Source organism: Brassica rapa, chromosome A05, assembly GCF_000309985.2.
Source record: "Brassica rapa cultivar Chiifu-401-42 chromosome A05, CAAS_Brap_v3.01, whole genome shotgun sequence".
NCBI lineage: Eukaryota > Viridiplantae > Streptophyta > Magnoliopsida > Brassicales > Brassicaceae > Brassica > Brassica rapa.
Window position 1 is genome coordinate 23,503,220 of NC_024799.2, and position 18,324 is coordinate 23,521,543.

The 18,324-nt window shown below is 38.5% G+C and overlaps 5 protein-coding genes and 2 non-coding genes across 8 annotated transcripts; 2 read left to right on the forward strand and 5 right to left on the reverse strand.

The window, feature by feature from the left end:
• The first annotated feature begins 169 nt into the window (after positions 1-169).
• LOC103869998 (protein FLX-like 1) lies at positions 170-2,115 on the forward strand. Its single transcript, XM_009148080.3, has 4 exons — positions 170-938; positions 1,004-1,167; positions 1,302-1,390; positions 1,801-2,115. Exons 1-4 carry the CDS (start codon positions 325-327, stop codon positions 1,930-1,932), a joined length of 999 nt encoding a protein of 332 aa, XP_009146328.1. The 5' UTR covers positions 170-324; the 3' UTR covers positions 1,933-2,115.
• A 45-nt stretch (positions 2,116-2,160) lies between these two features.
• On the forward strand, positions 2,161-3,826 carry LOC103869999 (protein Jade-1). 2 transcript variants are annotated; one of them, XM_009148081.3, is made up of 2 exons: positions 2,161-3,406; positions 3,493-3,826. In XM_009148081.3, exons 1-2 carry the CDS (start codon positions 2,441-2,443, stop codon positions 3,532-3,534), a joined length of 1,008 nt encoding a protein of 335 aa, XP_009146329.1. In that variant the 5' UTR covers positions 2,161-2,440; the 3' UTR covers positions 3,535-3,826. The 2 variants fall into 2 exon arrangements, with proteins under 2 accessions (XP_009146329.1, XP_009146330.1); XM_009148082.3 differs by having other exon boundaries at positions 3,499-3,826.
• A 969-nt stretch (positions 3,827-4,795) lies between these two features.
• LOC117134513 lies at positions 4,796-4,898 on the reverse strand. The gene has a single exon (XR_004458698.1). It is a non-coding gene; the product is annotated as a U6 spliceosomal RNA (small nuclear RNA).
• Positions 4,899-6,382: 1,484 nt separating this feature from the next.
• LOC117134534 lies at positions 6,383-6,485 on the reverse strand. The gene has a single exon (XR_004458720.1). It is a non-coding gene; the product is annotated as a U6 spliceosomal RNA (small nuclear RNA).
• A 582-nt stretch (positions 6,486-7,067) lies between these two features.
• Positions 7,068-9,913, reverse strand: LOC103870000 (mitogen-activated protein kinase 19). The gene is made up of 8 exons (XM_009148083.3): positions 9,605-9,913; positions 9,118-9,526; positions 8,895-9,022; positions 8,754-8,813; positions 8,518-8,667; positions 8,073-8,440; positions 7,888-7,989; positions 7,068-7,808 (listed from the first exon to the last, which is right to left on the reverse strand). Exons 1-8 carry the CDS (start codon positions 9,626-9,628, stop codon positions 7,271-7,273), a joined length of 1,779 nt encoding a protein of 592 aa, XP_009146331.1. The 5' UTR covers positions 9,629-9,913; the 3' UTR covers positions 7,068-7,270.
• A 1,859-nt stretch (positions 9,914-11,772) lies between these two features.
• Positions 11,773-15,720, reverse strand: LOC103870001 (SART-1 family protein DOT2). The gene is made up of 2 exons (XM_009148084.3): positions 13,055-15,720; positions 11,773-12,851 (listed from the first exon to the last, which is right to left on the reverse strand). The coding sequence occupies exons 1-2, from the start codon at positions 13,668-13,670 to the stop codon at positions 12,844-12,846; spliced, it is 624 nt and encodes a 207-aa protein (XP_009146332.1). The 5' UTR covers positions 13,671-15,720; the 3' UTR covers positions 11,773-12,843.
• A 227-nt stretch (positions 15,721-15,947) lies between these two features.
• Positions 15,948-18,028, reverse strand: LOC103870002 (cytochrome P450 72A13). Its single transcript, XM_009148085.3, has 5 exons — positions 17,709-18,028; positions 17,416-17,633; positions 17,072-17,319; positions 16,614-16,983; positions 15,948-16,544 (listed from the first exon to the last, which is right to left on the reverse strand). The coding sequence occupies exons 1-5, from the start codon at positions 17,983-17,985 to the stop codon at positions 16,119-16,121; spliced, it is 1,539 nt and encodes a 512-aa protein (XP_009146333.1). The 5' UTR covers positions 17,986-18,028; the 3' UTR covers positions 15,948-16,118.
• Between the last annotated feature and the right edge of the window lie 296 nt (positions 18,029-18,324).

Sequence of the window (18,324 nt, forward strand, 5' to 3'; positions counted from 1 at the left end):
GAACTAGGGATACAAAGTTTTAATAAAAGATCACGAACCACACAAAAGTTTGTTCAAAGATTTTTATGGACCTATAGTACCACGAATTAAAAGATAAAGGATCAATTTGAAAACCTTCCGAAGTAAGGGGGTGTAAAAGGGAAATATAGTAAATACGAAACATTACTATTTTGTTAAGCAGCGACCTTCGTTCGATCCCACACTTCCGGCGAACTAGAATCTGACCAATCGGAGTTCCTAAACACTTCTCCGGAACCCTAATTTATTCTCTCCAACGAGACAAAGCCAGCGCGTGATTTCGACTCTCCTTTCGCGAGATCAGCAATGTCCGGTAGAAATCGCGGATCGTACGGCGGCTTACAACCTCCGATCAACCAACCGCCTTTCGTCAGAGGCTTAGGAGGACACGCACCTCCTCCTCATCCTCATCCTCATCCTCATCCTCATCCCTCTCGCCCCTTAGACGACAACAGAGAACTCCCCCAATTCAGAAACCATCATCCTCAACACCATCACCACTCAATCATCGAAGACCGAATCGCATCCCAAAACCAAGACGTGCAAGGCCTTCTCGCCGACAACCAGAGGCTCGCCGCGACGCACGTGGCGCTGAAGCAGGAGCTGGAAGTAGCGCAGCACGAGCTGCAGAGGATGATGCATTATATCGACTCGCTGCGAGCCGAGGAAGATATAATGATGAGGGAGATGTACGATAAGTCTATGCGGTGCGAGGTGGAGCTGCATCAGGTCGAGGCCTTGCGCGCTGATGTTCAGAAGGTTAGGGCGGATATCAAGGAGTTTACTGCGAGCAGGCAGGAGCTGACGAGTCAGGTTCATTTGATGACTCAAGATTTGGGGAGGCTTACGGCTGAGTTGCAGCAGATACCGACTTTGACTGCGGAGATTGAGAACACTAAGCAAGAGCTGCAACGCGCGAGGTTTGAAGTTTCTCTTTTTAAAGTTGATGCCTTTGTTCGTGTTTTGAGTTAGTGTTGTTTTGTAGAGCGGCGATTGATTACGAGAAGAAAGGGTATGCGGAGAATTACGAGCACGGGAAAGTTATGGAGCAGAAGCTAGTTGCGATGGCTCGGGAATTGGAGAAGCTTCGAGCTGAGATTGCTAACTCGGAGAGTAGAGCTCATGCTACTGGTCCTGTTGGGAATACTGGTATGGTGAACTTTGAATAACTATGAATCATCGCAGTGTCAGTTGGTTTCAGTAGCTAGAAGGAAGAGTAGCTACTAGCAGTCTACAGTTGAATGCGTTAGTGTTAATACAAAAATGTTGTTTTTTTATATCAGGTGGAGTTGGTTATGGTGGTGGGTATGGAAACCATGATCCTGCTGGGTATGCTGTGAATCCTTATCAACCTAACTATGCCATGAATCCAGTAAGTTACATTTTTTTTATACATTTCTTGTGGGAATCGCTTGTTTGGTTTTTGACCAAGAGAGAGCATTGCTTGGGAGGGTATAGTAACCTTGAAGATAATATAGCTGAATTTACCATAGTTCTGTTTAAGCAGTTTAATACATTTGTTTGAACTTTGGATCCTTGGATAAGAACAAAGGTACATTAGCCCTAAGGTTCAAGCAAGTCAATCTGAGCTAACCAGAAGTAGCTCAATGTACATATTAGACCAATCCCGAGTCACTCATCAATGGAGATGTTGATGAAACGTGTGACAGAATATCTATCTGAACGACCGCTATCTTCACATATCTCATGTTCTTGTAGTTCTAGGTGCAAACATATTACACACACACAAATTTATAGTAATGTGCTCATATGATGGTTCAGGCACAAGCACAGGGAGGCGTGGAAGGCTATTATCCTCCTCCATATGGAGCAGCACCCACTGCCTGGGCTGGCGGCTATGATCCGCATCAGCAACAACAACAGTATTATCCACAACAAGGACAAGGACAGTGATGAAAATGTCAAAGCCGTCTATTTCCCCCGACACCAACTCATAAATTTAAAAACAAAGCAAGCCTCCCTTTTGTAATCTTTCCTGTGTTATTTTTGGGTGTATAAGCAAAATTCAGAACTAACCAATGTATTAAAGTTTTTAATTATGAAAAAAAGAACGAAAGCCTACAGTGTTTTTTTAAACAAGCCCATTAGTATCTGAAAAGGGCCCAATTTAAAGCCCACTGGAAATCACCTCCCCAGTCCGCACATTTAAGTTTGGCGGGTAAATTTCTAAATTTTAATTTCGGTTTTATGAGAAATAATTTCAAAGGGAATAAAAGTTTCAGAAAAGTGGCGGGTATTTGTTTCCCACTCACGTTTCATTAAAACGCCATAACCAAAAACAATACAGGCGGCAAAGTAATGATTTCAATCTCCCTTTTTAATATCTCTGCGATCCACCAGACTGTTCACACAACACAATCCCTAATCCTTCATTAGAGAACTCAAGTAGAAGAAGAAAGCAATGGATGCTCAGTATCAGAACTTGCCTCCTCTCAAAAGGCTAAGATTGATGCAGCGAGATCTCGAACTTGCTCATCAACAACATCAGCTACAAAGCCAACCTGAGGTGAAGCCGTCGCAGTTACCGGCGAAGAAGAGGAAACACTCTCGTGTTGATTACGACGACGACTGCGAGAACTCCTCCCCCGCTTACCGTTGTCTCCCGGCGAAGAAGAGGATCTGGGCGATCGATCCAGATCTGCTCTCCGGTACTCCCTTTTCACCTTTCGATCTGAATGTTGAGTATACGCCTTGCGTAGACGAGGACGGAATCGAGAAGAAGAAGAAGAATCCATCTCCTTTGGTTGAATCTGAATCCAATCCACAAGAGGATGATGATGATAAAGAGAATATCGATCCTCTATCGATACCTGAAGACGAAGATGGTATCATGTGTGGTGTATGTCAAAGCACAGATGGCGATCCCTCGAATCCAATCGTCTTCTGCGACGGTTGCGACTTAATGGTCCACGCTTCTTGCTATGGTAACCCTCTGGTTAAGGCCATACCGGAAGGTGATTGGTTTTGCAGTCTATGTACCGAGTCAACGTCATTGAAGAAGAGAGAGAAGCCTTTTTTCTCTTGCTGCTTGTGTACGACCAAAGGTGGAGCCATGAAGCCCACTAAGGATGGTCGTTGGGCCCACATCACTTGCTCGCTGTTTGTTCCGGAGGTTTACTTTGAGGATCCTGAAGGAAGGGAAGGGATTTGTTGCAGCGAGATTCCGAGTAGGAGGTGGAAAGAGAGGTGTTATTTGTGCAAGGTTAGGCGTGGGTGTGTTATCGAGTGTTCGGAGATGAAGTGTGAGTTGGCGTTTCATGTTAGTTGTGGGTTGAAGGAGGAGCTTTGTATTGAGTACCGTGAAGGTAGGAGGAGTGGTGGTATTGTTGTTGGTTTCTGCAGTGAGCATACTAAACTCTGGGAAAGGGTAAGACTTGCATCGTATTTATCTGTTTTGTTGAGTTGTGTATTTGAGTGTAGGGCTTAGTTTTGATGATTGTTTTTGTTTGTCAGCAACAGGAAAGTGGAAAGTACAAGATTGTTGCCAGAGATTAAGATAACAAGTAGGACAAAACAGGAAGGCCAACTCTGAGAAGCCTCATTTGATGTTTTGATTGTTTTAGAATTTTTTTTTTCTTGTTTCATAGTTATCTGATCAGTGACTAGCTGGTGTTCTTCATTCTTGTCAAGTTTGTGTTTTTTTTTCTTTTCTTTTTTTCTTCTGGAGGCTATGTTATGTTCTGTGTTGACTTGTTTTAAGCTGCACAAGGCTAAAACTTGGTCAATCTATTTATACCTCGTTGTATCTTTTCTCGTTTATGTCATAATAACATTTTCTTTTGGAAGATGGATCAGGATGTTTGGTCATGTTCTGCTCTTAACTCAGCTAAACAAAATCATTGTGACTGTACATCAAAAAACACTTTTAATGAAATACATCCTTATTATTAAACTGAAAATCAAAGTACAAATTCTATTGTTAAGGTGTTTAGGTATGTATATCTATCAATTTTCTTAGTGATAATTTGGTAAGCGAGTTATATCTCTTCTGGTTCTTGTCATGAGGATCATAACCAGATTCATTTCGAGTTTTCGACCAAATAGATGAGGATATTGACTATGTTCTGCTCTTAACTCGGACTCAACTTGATGGAAGTTCAGTGACTTTGGTGTCCTAGTCAAGTTAAGCAGATTGCACTAGGCCTTAGATCTTGGCAAGCAAGTGCCTCACAACTCAAAGAGGTAAGGTAATGTATCTTCGAGAACATGTTAGCCAAATTAAAACTACCAAAAGACCTCTTTATTCAAATTTTCCTACATAATGGCTACAATAAATCTTCTGAGCAACTAAACGGCAATGTCAAAATTAATTGCGTTGGTTTACCCGAAAACTGATAACCTAACCGGAATCTCGTACCGATAATGCGTTTGTGCCGCCGTCTTTAAACAAAGAAAAACAATTTTCTCCGACAGAGCTGCAACACCGAACTAATCTGATTGTCTTAGCTACGCAAAGTTCAATTCCAGTAAGATTAACTAATCAGAACCCTAGTATAACAGGGTTTCAATAAAGCGTAGTAGTGTTGACAAAAGCAATAGAACCCAGAAGAAACCGATCTAAATTTTTTTCAAAAAGCTGGAAACTTTCTCTTCCACGCAGATTTGTTTCCTAAACTTCATTTACGGTTCCCGAGAACTTTCAAGAACCCTAAGAAACGAAAACCCAGAAGAACAGAACGGAGGAAACCCCAAAAAACGAAAACACAGAAGAACAGATGAAGAAGACGAAATCGATTTTGAAAGTTTTTTAGAAAAAAAAAATTTGGACCATTTCTCGATTTGTGCGTGTCATCCTTGCGCAGGGGCCATGCTAATCTTCTCTGTATCGTTCCAATTTTATCGGATGTCCCCGAAGGGACAATCACTCTTGTGACTCCATCGCTATATAAACGCAGCTCCTTCTCTTCCCCTGAGCGATGTGGGACTTTTAAGTTGTTAACTGTCGTCTTATACAGCTTAAATGGGCCTATTTATCATAAGTCCTCTCTTTCTATTAATTGTACTAAGCCCATTAACGTTGTCTTCCATATTCTCTTACCACCTTGCCCAAGTAGATTTTATGCTGTATATAAAGCTCAATTTCAAATACTAGAATCTGAAAGTAGTAGTCACATGAGCTCAAGCCAGAGCATTGCTGCGGTTATTATGTACTGATGTCTAATGTATATGTAGATGCTGAGAAATACGAGCAAGTTTTGGACGTTAGAGACATGATCAGTGGCTAGCTGGTGTTCTTCATGCTTGTCAAGTTTGTGTTTTTTTTTTTTTCTGGAGTCTATGTCATGTTCTGTGTTGACTTGTTTTAAGCTGCACAAGGCTAAAACTTGGTCAATCTAGTCCTACCTCGTTGTATCTTTTCTCGTTTATTTCATAATAATCATAATTATTTTTTCTTTTGGAAGATAGATCTGGATGTTTGGTCATGATCTGCTCTTCAATCAGCTTAACAAAATCATTATGATTGTACATCACACTTTTAATGAAATACATCCTTATTATTAAACTGAAAGATATATCTAAATACAAATTCAATTGTTAAGTTATTAAGGTATGTACATCTAACAGTTTTATTAGTGTGATAATTTGGTAAGCCTTTTGGTTCTTGTCATGAGGATCATAAGCAGATTCATTTAGACTGATAGATCAGGAAGTTCAGTGTCTTATTCAAGTTTAGCAGATTGCACTAGACGTAAGATCTTGGCAAGCAAGTGCCTCACAACTCAAAGACTGTTTCTCTGAGAACATGTTAACCAAATTAAAACTACTAAAAGACCTCTTCATTCAAATTCTTCTTACTCGATGGCTACAATAAATCCTCTGAGCAACTAAAAGCCAATGTCAAAAATTAATTCCGTTGGTTTACCCAAAACCTGATAACCTAACCGGAATCTCGTACCGGTGATGCGTTTGTGCCGCCGTCTCTAAACAATACAAACAGAAAAAAAAAACAAATTTCTCCGACCACCAGAGCTGCAACAACGAACTAATCTGATTGTCTTAGCTAAAATCGAAGTTCATGTTCTTCAGAACCCTAGTATAACAGGGTTTCCATAAAGTGCAGTGATTATTTTTCTCGCGCAGATTTGCATCCAAAACATCTGTTCTGATTCAGAAATGAAGCAATCGAACCCAGAAGAACCGATTTAGAAAATTTTCAAAAAGCTGGAAACTTTCTCTTCCACGCAGATTTGTTTCCTAATCTTCTCATTTACGGTTCCCGAGAACTTTCAAGAACCCTAAGAAACGAAAACCCAGAAGAACATAACGCAGGAGACCCTAAAACTCAAAACCCAGAAGAAAAGATGATGAAGATGAAATCGATTTTGAAAATTTTAGGGATAAAAAAAATTTGGACCATTTCTCGATTTGTGCGTGTCATCCTTGCGCAGGGGCCATGCTAATCTTCTCTGTATCGTTCCAATTTTATCGGATGTCCCCGAAGGGACAATCACTCTCGTGACTCCATTGCTATATAAACGCAGCTCCTTTGCTTCACCTGAGCGATGTGGGACTTTTAAGTTGTGAACAGTCGTCTTTTAAACCTTAAATGGGCCTATTTATCTTAAGGCCTCTTTCTATTAATTGTACTACGCCCATTAACGTTATCTTCCATATTCTCTTACCACCTTGTCCAAGTAGATTTTATGCTGTATATAAAGCTCAATTTCAAATACTAGAATCTGAAACTAGTAGTCACATGAGCTCAAGCCAGAGCATTGCTGCGGTTATTATGTATTGATGTCTAATGTATATGTAGATGCTGAGAAATACGAGCAAGTTTTGGACGTTAGAGACATGATGAAACAACGGAATGTGAAGAAGAAACCAGGTTACATTTCACATGTAACGTAGTAATAGTGGCCTCGAAGACTACAACTAATTTTAGGTAAGACATAAGATCCTTATGTCAAAGCATCATAACCATAAGATCAACCTTTGAGTTATAATATATTTACTAATTATGTTGTGAGATAGACAATCGTTTCCGGACTTAAGAGAATCCAGGAACCAACAACAACTTGAGGTCATGCTAAAAATTGTTTGGCCATTACTATGTCATATGAGAAAAAGGCACAAGAGCACTGAAACTTTTTTTTATTACACAATCTCTCAAATGTGTTCAAGTCAGGGCTTGATCGAATAATAATTTACATTATACAATGACTAACATTGGGGGAGAGTTTCTGAGCAATCAAATAACCTGAGACACCCAACAAATCTGCTAAGTTCTTTAAGACATGCCGTACCCAACCGTGCCTACGCTCCGGTGCGCTGCAACTGCAACCGCGGCGGCTCCAGCAGGACCATACTGGGATTGTGCATGCAGCAGCTTAGCATCAATACCCACCTTATGCTGTGTTTGTTGCACATAAGGGTTTGGGTTCAGCTCAGCTGGCTTGCATTGGGTGGGAACAAACTGCGGTTTTGCTTGAGACGCATCAGCTTCTGTACCAAGGCGCTTCTCTTGGTTCATGGTGGTGTTGGGATTAAAGAAACAGTTAGGAGATACGGTCTGTTGTGGAGTGGTTCTGTAATATGATGTCCTTGCATCATAGGACGACGATTCTTTGAGGTTCCTGTTATTCTCATAAGTTAGAGATGATGATTCCACAGCACGGCCTGGTCTACCTGAAGGTATCCTTGGAGGAGGTCCTAAAGGTTTAGATGAAGTGGACGGAACTACATTTCTTGAAGGCTCAAAAGAGACACGTCGACTCTCTGGAGGTTGAGCATTGGAGGTCGTCACTACACCAGGGTGAACTGTAGACCTACAGAGATGAATGAAGATGCAGAGATTAAATCACAAGCCCCATACTAAATAAAAAAAGACCTATATGGTGAACGTACCGTGGAAGTGAAGCATGCTTTCTCTCTGGAGGTATGATTGGCCCACTTTTGCCGCTATTTTCTTCTAAGTAAGCAAACTGTTTCCTCAGATGACCAATGGCGCTGCCAATATCAGAATCAATCGATCAGCCAAGAAGATAACTAAGAGAGAGTTTAAGGTCTTAAAAGAGGAAGTAAGTAAGAACCTAGGGTATAAGAAACTTGAGCCTTCAGAACCGTTCATATAATCCTTAAGCAGCTGAGGATGGTACTCTAGTATCTCCCTGTATATCAGCTCTCTAATGTCATCCTTTGTCAACCTTCTTCTTTCAAACTCAAACTCCATCTTCGAGATTGGCTGACAAGAAGGCTCTCTCTCAACCTTTGCTAGACCCTTAAAGTAAGGATCAGCCAGCGCCTCTGTAGCAGTTGGCCTATCCTTTGGATCAAAAGCCAACAGTCTTTGCAATAGCCGCAACGCTGAAGGATCTGCATTAGGAAACTTTTGAGTAAAAGGGACAAGACTCTTCTTCCTCATTTCGCCCAAGTATTTTCTAGCTTTTTCGTTTCGAACCTGCGTCAAAAGAGCCATCATTAGTACTACTTCTACATTGCATTCTCTCAGCAAACAAAAAAAAGAAGGAAACATACTCCTGCAATGGTCTCAGACTTTGGTGTCCCGAGAAGATCGGTAATCAGCTCTAACTGATGGACAACACTTTTCCCAGGAAACAAAGGCTTCCCTAATAACACCTCGGCAAAGATGCAACCAATGCTCCAAATGTCAATAGCTGGTGTATACTGCAAATGGATACAGAATTACAATGAGCATAGCCTGACACAAAGTGGTAGTTGGCATTGGTCACAGCTCTTAACTTATAGAGTACCTTAGAACAGAATGAGCCACAAAGCTCAGGAGCCCTGTACCATCTTGTAGCAACATAATCCTGAAACAAGAAAGAGAAGGAAAAATTCAAACACACTGGAGAGAGATTACCAAAACCGAATAAACAGACAAGGGTGCAGACCGTCCAAAAGACTGTAGTAGGAGTATCATTAAACGACACTCTCGCTAATCCAAAGTCACAAACTTTCAACTTGCAATTAGCATTAGCCAGAATATTCTTCGGTTTAAGATCACGATGATAAACATTAGCTGCACACACACACAAAAAAACAGAATCCACTTAATTAACAAGTTTTTACTAAAAATAGTCCAAGAAAGAATTAAGACAATCCCATCATCCCCACCTGTATGCATATACTTTAACGCACGAAGCATCTGATAAAGAAAAAACTGATGATGCTCCTTAGTCAAGTCATCATTAGCTTTGATGACTTGGTGCAGATCCGACTCCATGAGCTCAAACACGACGTAAATATCTTTAAACTCTCTTTTCGAAGGCGGAAGCATGATGCTTTTGATCTCGACTATATCCGGATGCCTCAGGAGACGGAGAAGCTTCACCTCGCGGAGGATGCGGAGCGCGTCGGAGATGTGTTCGAAGACGTCGTTGATCTTCTTTATCGCGACTTTCTCTCCCGTGTGTGTGTCGATGGCCGCGCAGACGACTCCGTAGCTTCCTTTCCCGATCACTTCGAGGGTCTGGTAACGGTTCGCGTCGCCGTACTCGGTGAAAAAGTCGAGCTCTTTCATGTTCTGTAAGTAAAGAAAGTTAATCAAGAATCCAAGAAAACAACTCGAATCCATCAAAAGGACAAAACTTGAGAAACCAACCTTCTTCACGTGACCTTGTTGCATCGTTCTGAGCAGCCAATTAGTATAAAGGTGAGAACTTTGGACCGACCCAGATGAAAATACAGCTCAACAACCTTATCGTCTTCCTCAGATTCAAAAACCCTTTCGAAAATGGCAATTCTTGGAATCACACAAAACCCTAACGATGCTCAAGATCCAGAGATTGGAGAAGAAGAAGAGACGATAGAGAAAGGCCGAAGATGAGAGATGTTTGTTTGGTTTGGTTTTATTATAAGTAACAGATTGTGATTTTCTGTTTCCGTGTTTTCTAATTATAGCAATTTTCGTGGTACTTATTTGCGTACGAGAGGACAGGTCACGCTCACGCGGAACAGACAATGGCATTCTTGTAATTTTGTTGCAACTCTGAGCCGTGTTTTGTTTTGGTTTGGGTAGGTCCACTGTCGGTGATCTCTTCCGGCAACCACCACCCCCCATGGACCGTTTTACTATTTAAATATTTCTCTGTTGCAGCAACCCTCAAACTATTTATTAATCAAAATTTAGTCTCTCTTTTTATCGTGTGATTAATTTAGTCCCTATGAGTTTTGTTTTAATTAATTCTTGGTAATATATTGCTTTCCAGCTATTTTTTTTACCAAAAAGTTGTTCGCTTGATCTCTGTCATTGATGATGTTTCAGTCAATAAATTTGATGGAAACATAATAAATCCAACAAGTTTTAATGTGTATACCCGTAAGTTTTACCTAATCATCGTTAACGTTTCACGTGTGTACACATGGACATGGTACTGTTTATATAGAATAGCATAAAACATAAACAAAGGTTTTGTGTTTGCCAGAAGTCGTCTAAAAAATATTATAATAATACTAGTAATTACGATAATGACTAATGATAATGAGTATTGCAAGCGACCTGCGGTTTTTGCCGCTAGAACGTTAAGATCAAATAAAATAATATTGCAAATCCATTGGTCTCTCTGACTCTCTCTCTCAAAAGAAACAAATGAATGATAAAAACATTAGAATACTTGTGAAAATAACAGATTTATTGATATATAAGGTCAATTATGAAAATTGTCGTTCGTTTCTAACTTTTGTACTTTTACTATATCTGATAAGTGTAGATATAGAGCCGTAAAACTTGCCTAACCATCATTAACGTTTCATGTGCATATACATGGCGCTCTTTATATATCTATATATATCATAAACACATAAATAAACGTTTTGGGTTAGCCTGAAGCTGTCTACAAATTCTATGATAGTGTTAGCAATTACGATTGATTTCATATTAAACAAACGAGAAGACTTGAGTGTCAAAAAATAAAGTAGGATAATGACTATCGACCCTGCCTCCCATTGGTCTCTGACTCTCTCCCTCTTTCTTTCTCTCTTTCTATAAGGGAACAAAATGAATGATAAAAACATTGGAATAAATAATATATTAATTGATATATAAGGTCAGTTATGCATACTCATTTCTATCTTCTTTTTTTTTCTATCTTTCTTTTTGCGTAAAAATGTTTCTTTGATTGATCGGAATCAAAGAAATATGCCTGAGTTATCTGTTTTATATATATTTGTACTTAATTATATAATTTCAGGTATATTTTAACATATGGGTGAGATGCAAAGTCGGTCCATTAGCTAAAAGCATGATAAAGACAGATTTACACAGCACGGATGAACAAGAATCTCACATCTGTAAGCCACACAAAATTAGTATCATTTAAATAACAATGTGGGGAGAGGTGTCACAATATTTATACATTTAAACTAAAGTTTATCTTTCATTTTTCATCACACTTTCTTCGTTGTGGTGACAATTTCTTTAATAATATAAAATTTACCAAGTCCACTGGTCTTTATTTGTTTTAATATGTCAATAAGCTATTAATATATTATCATACTATACAGTATTGGAAACGTGTAAAGTCGGTCTCTCTATATCACTGCAAAAAGAAACAAGACATGATAAAGCCTCCCTAACCAAAAATGTTCCATACATTTAATAATTTCTTTTGAAAAAATGTCACGTTGATACTAATTAAAATTTTGAGATTTTCAAGTTTAGTTTTCAACATGACATATAAGTCAATCCAAACATTTTGTTGACGACCTGACATAATATTCTTGAAGTTCTTTTAGTACGGCTTTTGAAAAGATAGATTGTGTCGCTTCACATATTCATTTTAGGGTAACCGTGAAGTATTTTCAGATTTCTATTTGAAACAGATAAAAACAAAAATAAATCAACAAGTAGATCAGAAAATTCTCTACAATCGAGAGTAGTGCCGTTTAATTTAAACACTGCAGAGGACAGGAATTTCTCCGCCGTGCAGATTTAGTTTTTTTTTTTTTTTTTTGATAAAAGGCTTTTAGTGCAGATTTAGTTTCTTGATTTGTTTGGTAGCCTTCAAAAAGAATCAACGAACCTAATTTGTAGTTCAATATTAAAAACACATCCTTCTCAACACATTATTATGCCAATAAGTTTGTGTCACCTATTACATCAAATAAAGGAGAGTATCTTTTAACGCATAACACCAAAACAACTTTTCGATATTTTTAGACCAGAAAACAGAGGACCATAAGTTTAATATAAACAATTCTCTAAGATTCAGTCTGATATTGTCTTTTATTATACCAAATAAATATGATAGAGTTGATAAAAGAAGACAATAGAGGATGCTGCATCATCCAAATAAATAATGCATGGTATAGTGGTCCAGTGGGAGTGGCACAAGAAGTTGCATGTGGTTAAGGGCACATTCACACTCGTGTATGTCTTTAGCTTGTCCAAAAGGCATATTCGTTTATTAAACAGAGAACCCCACACAAATGCATATTAAAGTTCTACTGAGAGAATCAAAACACATTAAGATGATGAAATGTTGACGTGACTAACAAGGAAACGCGGGCCTCAGAGTATGGGTGCCGACTTGAGGAAGTGCCTGAATAGATAAAGGTCTATCATGTCGTATATATGTAAATCATCTTAAACTCCCTTCTAATCTAAGGATACCAAGATAAAAGAGACGTGAGTCCACGAATTCAATAAATTTATTATACCTTTCTGGCTTCATGCCTTTGATAAAACAGGGTCCTAACAGCTTCCAGAGTTGTAAGATGACTCAGAATTACGTTAAGAATGCTCTCAGGCAATTCACTGAAGTTGTCCCTAAGGTTCTCACTACATAGCTGAGTCTTCGTGGAAGATGGAGGAACCGTCTCTACATGGGATGATGCATTGAATTAATTCCCTGATACAGTCGAAAATAAAAACATCAAAGAAAAATGCAAAAAATGTTAGTGAACAAAAATAAAAGAGAAACAATGTAGTTTTGATGTAATTAAAAACATGCAATGTAATCTTCAAACATTATGCAAAATACCAAGTCTAAAAGCTATTGTAAAAGCATATGAATCGAAAGAGACTTTAAAGATTAGAGAAAAATGTACGGACTCTTCAACTCGGCATGAACCTGTCTCATCCTTTCCACAGCTCTATCTGAAGACTCCAATATATTTTTTGAGCTGTCTTCATGTTTCTTCATCCGTTTCTCTTGCTTCCTCTTCCCGGGTTTCTTCCCATGGAACCCATGACAAAGTTTCTTAAACGCTTCTTTTTCAGTCATTATCCTGCCACATTCATCCACCCTATCAATCGTAATATCCTTAAACGCATCTTTGAATCTGTCATCTTTACCATGATTAATGTCTCTAACACCTACATGATGCTTGCTGCTGCTTTTCTCCTTGAAAGTTCCTTGCTCTCTGAGAAGCTTTAACGCGCCAGATAATCCTGTACCGACGTCAACCTCACGCATCACTCCGTCTCTAACCCTAGAATGATCATGGGAAGTACCATGATCAAATATCTCTTCATTAGCTTTAGAACGAATCCTTTGATCAAACACATCTCTTCGTCTCTCTGATGATTCAAACCTCTTTTTTTCATCTTTTATTGAAGAACCAAGATCCCGATGATTAGCTTCAAATTCTTTCTTCGTAGAAGCAATATTAATAACCAGTTTCTTGTTCTTCCTCATCGAATTCTTCTTCATATCAATATGAGACATTCTTATGAAAATCCACACAATTGTGAAATAATAATCCCCTATAGAATCCAAACCCTAATTATTCTATATGCCTTGTTACATTACATATATATAGAGACCACAAGAGAGATCTGGCTAGGTTACAATCCTAATACATATTGAGAAAGGAGGATGAGAGAAGAGGCAATTATATATACTTGAATATTGAATAAGAATGTATAACGCCCCGACCCGCCCACGGCTAATGGACCACCCACGCCCGCTCTCTCGGCCCGTGGGCCCCATCCCGTCTGACGGTCGGTCGTTAATTTTCCAAGGCCCGAAATCATTGTTTACTGACTTTTTCCGGTTCTTTGGCCTCAGTCACACGCTATCGCGAATCACTTCCCGATAGGTCACCCATCCTTTCACTACTCCAGCTCAAGCACGCTTAACTCTGGAGTTCTTTCAGGATGTGCTCCGGAAAAGGTAAGTCAACTTTGGTGATATAGGTAGTCAAATCAATTCTCTTAAGCCTTTCTATATATCACAATTCGGGATGTTACAGAATGGTTGAGAACTTACGAGGTGGGTGGCGGCTGACAAGAAGAATTATTCTAAGTTTCTTGCGCCGCACGCGCGGAAGCTCTAAACTTTTATTGGTCAATCACTCAAGCAAATCCATATTGACTTTTCAACACCTAAATGGCCCAAAATTGAATAAAAAAATAATGAAAATATGAGGGTTTTAAATAAATAAAGCCCATTAAGAGGCTTTGTTTGAAGACATTGGTGGTTTCTTTCTTTCTTGTTTGTTCTTCTAGTTACTTTACGAATCAGCAGAACTAACTGAAGGTAAAGAATCTGAAATGTGACATACGACATAGTCCATAGATATCACAGGTGAAAGCATGTAATGGTTAAGTATCATCAGGGGCTGCTTGGAAATCAAATTTAAAACACATAGTAGTACAACCACAAAAGAGATGTTATCAAGTTTTTAAAGATAGGGACAAATGATTTATAAAAAAAAGAATTTTTAATTTTTCTAAAAGCACTCAAGGATATTACAAAGAACTCGAGAGACATTTTAGGACTTAACTCACTCAACTCACTTGGCTTGGATCACATCACACTCCAAGCTTCTTTATTTATAGTACAAAACCTAAAGATATTTGATATCTTACATTACACACTAGACATGTCATATCTTACATTATACACCACATATAGTTGGTGTTGATTCTTTTGACTATTATATGACATACATAATTGATGTTGAGAGGAGGGCACGGAGTGTGACTGCCCAGGGTCCGAATTCAAAATTTTAACTTTTTGATAAAATTAACATGTTTTATTTTCTTAATCTAGGGTATCTGAGATCTATGCAAATGCTCACACTAATTCTTAAGAAAAATTGCATCTTATGGATAAACCCTTTCTTTCAATATGTAAATGGGATGAAAGCATAACTCTATTTTTATAAACAAAAATAGGTATAAATAAAATTTTAGCTAAATTTAGCTTTACCTGTTTTAAGTAATTTTTTTTAATGAAAAAGGTCTCATACAAAATCCTAAATCAGTTATATTAAATACCTATTTTTAACTTTTAATTAAAAAATTTAATATACAAAACACCTATTATTATATATATATATATATTTATTTATTTTTTTGTACAACGGCCTTTACAATTCTTGAACCAGTCTGGGTTGGATCACAACACATTCCAAGCCTCCTTATTTATTGTACAAGGCCTAAGAATATTTGATATTTTACATTACACACCAGACATGTCATATTTTACATTACACACCGCACATAGTTGTTGTTGATTCTTTTGACTAATATCTAGCATACATAGTTGCTGTTGAGAGGAGGGCATGGAGGAAGACTGCCCCGAATTCAAAATTTTAACCTTTTGGTAAAATTAACATGTTTTATTTTATTAATCTAGGGTATCTGAGATCTATGCAAATGTTCACACTAATTCTTAAGAAAAATTGCATCTTATGGATACACCCTTTCTTTCAATATGTAAATAGGATGAAAGCATAAGTCTATTTTTTTATATAAACAAAATAGGTATAAATAAAATTTTATCTAAATTTAGCTATATATGTTTTAAGTAATTTTTTGAATGAAAAAGGTCTCATACAAAATCCTAAACCAGTTATATTAAATATCTATTTTCTTAACTTTTAATTAAAAATTTTAATATACAAAAGACCTATATATATATATATATATGTATATATTTTTCCAAAGGGACTTTACAATTCTTGAACCAGTCCTGAGTCTCATCAAGTTATGATAGTAGAACAAAATGGAATGTAACGTTATTTGACAGCCAGGAAAGATCTCTGGTAAGTAGTTTGAGTTCTACATCTACATCTACTGCTCTGGTCTGGATATGATATGCTTTAAAAAAGTAAAATTTAAATACTGGGGACACATCCAGTGTTTTTATTCTTTGTGTTTATGAAATTTATAGCTTGTGCAGGATAAGATGAGCACCAAACTGTGGGTGAAGGGTGAAGACATTGTAAGGAGCATGAACATAAGAAGGTGAAAGCTCAAATGAGAATCTCTGTAGTATCAATGCCATTGCCATCTTTGCCTCCAACATTGCAAAGTTCTGTCCTATGCAGATCCTCGGTCCCCACGCAAAGGGAATGAATGAGACTTGGCTCTTTGTTGCCTTTGAGACACCATCTTTGAATCTATCAGGCTTGAACTCCCCTGCATCGTTTCCCCACAGGTTCGTATCTCGTTGGACTAGCATAACAGGTAGACTGATGTGAGTGCCACCTGGCAGCGTCAGGTCACCGAGCTTCATCTCTTTGTGAATGGCTCTTGTCAGCTGGACAACTGGAGGGTATAGCCTAAGGACCTCATATAGTATCGTCGTCATCTGTAATGGATTAAAAATATTCAACAAAACATAAAGTCACATGAAGGTTTTTGATTTGGTATTACTTACAATTTTGAGATGGTTAAGACCTTCTGTATCAGGTTCTTTATCACCAAAAACTTGCTTCACTTCTTCTCGTGCCTTAGCCTGCCAGTCTTGGTGTTGGCTTAGCATAACCATTGTCCAGACAAGAAGTACTGAAGTTGTCTCTTGTCCGGCAAAGTAGAACAACTTGCACTCCTCTATCACATCCGCAATGCTCATTCCAGTTCCTTTAGTTTGTCCTAAATTTGATTCAAGAAGTGTACCTAGCAAGTCTTCGCTTGGTGCTTCACCAGATTCTCTCGCCCTTAACCTTTTGTTGACTATCCCTCTCAGTATATCTTGGACTTCTCTGGCTGCTGCTTTCATCCTTCTATTACCCTTCGTTGGGTAGTATCTACACAAAAGAACAACAACATGGTTTATGTCTCCTAATAGAGCAAGTGGTTACATGGTCAGACCATGGTTAAAGTAGGTTTTATTACCTGTATCCAGGGATGAAAATTCTCCTAAAAGCTTGTGTAAGGAGCAGTGCTAGTTCAGCTTGGAGCTCAAATATCCTCTGCCCTTCTTTGTAGCTGCTTCCAAAAGCAGTACGAGAGATCACATCAGCAGTCATACTCACAAGTCCTAGCCACACGTCCACCTCACATGATGATCCTTTGTCCGAGACTAACTTGTCCCATTTGCCAACAACCTCGCTGCAGCTCTGGTGGAACGCAGGTACCATATTCTATACAGAGAACACACAAGGTACATATTAGAATATACATACATACATAAAGAACGGTAAAGTAAAATTCAGGACTATGAAATAAGGAGCCTAGACCTTGATCTTCTCAAGGTGGAAGGCAGGGTTGATGATTCTACGGTGTTTAGCCCATTTATCACCATCATAACTAAACAGCCCAGTGGCTATCAATCTTCCCAAAGGGAATGAATGAGGCTTCTGGAAATCATAAATTTTATTGAACACTTCTTTGATTTGCTCAGGATCCGTAATGGTGATGGTTGGTATAGGTCCACGCCATGTAAAGAAAGTCCTTCCTGTTCCAGCCACATAGAGAGATACAATACTTAGTAACCTTTTTGTCTAGTATAGGAATCAAGAAACAAACATACCGTAAGTCTTTAGCATGTGCGAGGGGAAAGGCACAACACGTGGGATGATATCATCCGTTGTTTTGATGGGTTTGGACCTTGCCTCCATTGACATGGTATAATCCCTTCTCACATCACCAACGAGTGGCGTGTAAGGACTACCGGAAAGGCCTTGTCTTCTCAGGTAACTTTCAAGCATCTTTGGTTTAAACCAAACCCAGTTTAGAGTTCTCCATACCCACCACAGCACAGCAACTATAGCTACTGAAACTGTAACGGACGCAGCTGATGTTTCCATTTTTATTTCCTAGGAAAGAGAATGAGAGATATGGATAATCTGCTGATATTCTTGGGATCTAAATATATATGGATGTGGTGATGACATCACCACTTATGTCATAGACAAGATATTATTTTGCGTCTCCGATAATGATTCTGTTGTGACCGTTTATCTTTTGCATTATTTGGAGCCTCAGAGTCATATGCCACGAGGGCGAGGCAACAATTAAGAAGCAAATTTAGACTTGCGTAGTTGAAAAGAGGCATGACTTGACGTCGACCTTTTCACATTTCTTTGTCACTCCATCAAAAGGAAGAAACATTAGTCCACTAAAGTCTAAAAGTGATTGCCATTGTC